The 3669-nt window shown below is 45.3% G+C and overlaps 1 protein-coding gene across 1 annotated transcript; it reads right to left on the reverse strand.

The window, feature by feature from the left end:
* Positions 1-209: 209 nt before the first annotated feature.
* POLR2F (polymerase (RNA) II (DNA directed) polypeptide F) lies at positions 210-3664 on the reverse strand (the record flags this gene model as incomplete). The annotated part of the gene is made up of 3 exons (XM_009586794.1): positions 210-300; positions 1989-2060; positions 3543-3664. Coding segments are annotated over 3 exons (285 nt in total), but the record flags the coding sequence as incomplete, so codon positions are not given.
* Between the last annotated feature and the right edge of the window lie 5 nt (positions 3665-3669).

Here is a 3669-nt window from a genome sequence, read left to right on the forward strand (position 1 = left end):
AAAATAATGACCAAGCTGGTGGAGAGAAGTAAGAAAGTCGTCTCTTGGGCATGTAGGACTGAGATGAAAGAGAAGCTGGGAGAAAAAAAAAAGAAACAAACACACGTTTAACTTAAAATGGGGAGATTCATAATTTATTTACACAAATATAAACAAAAATAGAAACATCTCTGGAGAAGGAAAGAACCAAAACAATGGCTGGAGGCTGATCAGTCTGTGATAATTAACTCATCCACGCCCCAGTCTTCATAGCTCCCGTCTGGAAGGTAACGACGGATGATTATGGGGATCTTGCGTGCTCTGAAGGGAAGACAGAGAAGTGAAAAGAAATACCAGAGCCTTCACTATACCACTTCAGCAGGCAACGGGAACTGAGGTGCACTGCCTTAGTGGCTTCAGTAAGCTCATCAGGTTTAACTGAGAGATCTGTGTAGCACCAGTGATTTAGTATTATACAGTAGAGGGAAGTCCCAACAACTTCCTCTCTTTTTGTAGGTGCAAAGCACTGAGCACCCTTAGACTCAAAACAACCAAAAACCTACAGAAGGTCAGTCCTCTGTTGCTACTGCAAGAATTGAGCCCTGTGATCTGAACCCACTATGAGACAACACCAAGCATCTAACTAAGATATAGGGGAAAAAAAAAAAGATCAGGGACTTGAAGAACAAATCCACTTTTTGTTTGATGGAAGATTTTTCCTCACAAGACACTACGAAAGTGGCAGAATTCTGAGAACATTCACAAAAAACTGATATTCACAGAGTATTTCGCACCCTGAGATCATCAGTTACATTTCAAGAAGGATACATGAAATAGGGACTAATCAGGACCAAAATCTGGTACAGCTGGGGTGGAACACAGCATCTGCTAACAGTAGCTCCAATTAGAAAGCAAGAAAATGCTGAACACAAATTAACTTAATGGAAGTAGATTTAAGTCGGCAGAATGTAATCAGACAGTCTGGAATCTAACCAGGGCATCAGGTTTCAACCGTATCAGACTTGAGAAGTAATACAACTTCTTTAATGATCACATTCAGGGCCGTTGTTTTTCCAGTAGCAAAGTAGCTCCCTCATGCCAAGAATTACAACTGAATTTTGGCACAGAACAGGATCCCACTATACTTTGTCACACCCTGACTTACTTTCTAGAGCTCACGCTCAGACAGTGACCAGAAGCAACTCAGACTGAGCTTGGAGATCTGACAGGAACATGACCTAAGGAGCTTTTGGCAATGATAACGGGAGCTGTAAAATCTGCAAAAGCAACTGCAATGCACTGAGAAACTGGGGGAGCAGACAGACAATTCGGTTCAAGAATAGGGACTTAAATCGGTAATGGTGTCCAGCTGCTCTGCTTGAAGGATACCTGCGTGTGTCATCTCAGTCACTGACCATGCAGGCAAACTGTGGGCCGGCAGGGAGCTCTGCTGTGGAAAGGTGGGCCTGTACGTGGTCATCCAGAAGCTGCTTCTGCTACAGTCAGAAAGGATTTATTTATCTTCCTGTAAGCAGGAGACGTGCCTCCCCGCAAGCACAATAAGCCAAGTGTGGAAGGGTGCAGGAAAAGAGCGTTCTTAATGGGGTCTCCACACCACCAGCCTGACCCTTATTTTATTGTTTGCCAGCACTTCATTTGAACACAGGTGTGCTCAGACAGTTGCTTTGAATCAATTCCATTCAGGGAATTAAACTGATTGCAGAAAGATGAGGATCTTGGGTTCTCATCATAGAAATAAAGAACACTTGGACTCCAAAGTAAAAGAGGTCAGAGCACTCCTCATCATCAATACTTTGCACAAGCAACTAGGATGGGAGAGAGCAGCTGCAGAGAAGTCCTAAGGTGAAAAAGGGGAAGGCAACTGTAGTGCTCACTGTTATCGAGGGAAGACAAGGTTGTCTTGGAATAGGCTGCTAAATGCTGGGATGAGGAGAGGACTGCTTGCTTTATGGAAATCAATACGCTCACCGTCAAAGCCTGGGACGTACTTGAGTTCTTTCATGGCAATCAGCAAGGGGTCCGTCTCTCCTTCCAACTCCACCATCACAGGGGCACACATCCTGGGACAGAACAACAATCATTTGAGAGAATGTACAGAGAAGGAAAAGGGACAGCTAAGCACACGCCTAGCTATGTCATTGGGACAATGGCCAGTAAAGTGTTCTTCTTGCCCCATCCCTCAGCCTCTGCTGACCAGCTGAGGCTTGAGAGCCTGTCAGATCCACACCCTTCTAGCCACCCTCTGCTGTACTTAAATGTAAGGAAAAGAGTGGTTCTAAGAGGAATCCAATAAAGAGGGTGGACACACTGTAAAATGAGCCTCCTACAACTCCAGCACATCTCTTATGTTCTGATTTGCTCACACCTTCCAGGCTTTGTTTGGGGGAAAGCGAGGGGCTGGATTTATGACGCACTCTACCTCTAGCAATTAAGAATTAAGCATTTTGCAGAGGGTTGTAACAGCAGAGTAAACATGGGTGACGATATCCACCCATTAGACAGCAGCAGCAAAGAAAGCTCACGTTATGCATGGATAAGGCCACTGGGGGCTGCTGCTGGCCTAGGTTCAGCACTGAAGGCAGAATACGTAGGTAAAGCAGAACCAGGCGCCAGAGTGTTTTGGATTAAAGGCCTGGCACGAGCCCATCTCGTCTCCCTCATTTTTCTGGCCTTCCACCAGTTGAAAGAATGTGCACGAAACAGCTTCACAGAGTGGAGACTGTGCAAAGAATAGCTTGGCAAAGTGATGATAAAGGAAAGATCTGATGACCACCTACGAGCTTCTAAACAATGTAGAGAAGAGGCATTATTTTGAGGGTGGATATAACCAGCATGAAACTCAGAGATGTCTTTCAGACAAACTTTGCCACAGCCTAATAATCTCGCTCATAAGGCAGTTTTTCAAGAAGTGCAAAACTTTTTGATATGTATTACTAAAACAAGTCTAGACAGGTAAATGGATTAAGTTGAGAGCAGCGAACCTTAAGAGCACTCAAAACAGGACTCAAATGTTATTACCTATCATAAATAAGGCCACACTATTCCAAATACTTTAAAAAACTTAGAGCTTGCCACAGTGCAACTGCATTTAAAACAGATTTCAGGTTGGTTACTCCATTCCCAATTCCTACAGCCCTGTAGTATCAACTGAAGACACTCTGGAGCATCCCTCGCTCCAACGTTGGCTTTTGTAAACCAGTTCTGAGCTTTCCAGCCCATGTTGGCTCCTTTATGAAAGGCAGAAACCAGGATCAGCTTGTCACAATACCCACTCATTTTGCCTGTGGCCTAGGTTCATTGCAGCTGCTGAATGCCCCCCTTTCTAGGCACAAGTACCACAGTCTCAGCCAAGGAGAGATACAGAGACTTCACATGCAACTAAGAGCTCCACGGTCCTGTGCTTCAGCGTTGACCAAGATGGTGATACGCAAGCTCAGCAGTCATGTAAGGGATTACATGAGATCCAGGAGTTTTTAAGGAAGGAGAAAAGCAGCTTTAACAGGGAAGGGAGGAGAAGCTGTGGCGATGCCCGGGATACTCACGCTATCTGGAGGGCACGAGTGCCCAGGACTCTGGCTCGCTCGTATTTGGTCATGTAGGGGGTAGTGATCCGCTTCTGATTCGCCTGCTGCCGCTCTCCTGAGGGGAGGATTTCCACGTTCTCCTGTC

Source organism: Fulmarus glacialis, unplaced genomic scaffold (assembly GCF_000690835.1).
Source record: "Fulmarus glacialis isolate BGI_N327 unplaced genomic scaffold, ASM69083v1 scaffold22100, whole genome shotgun sequence".
Taxonomy (NCBI): domain Eukaryota; kingdom Metazoa; phylum Chordata; class Aves; order Procellariiformes; family Procellariidae; genus Fulmarus; species Fulmarus glacialis.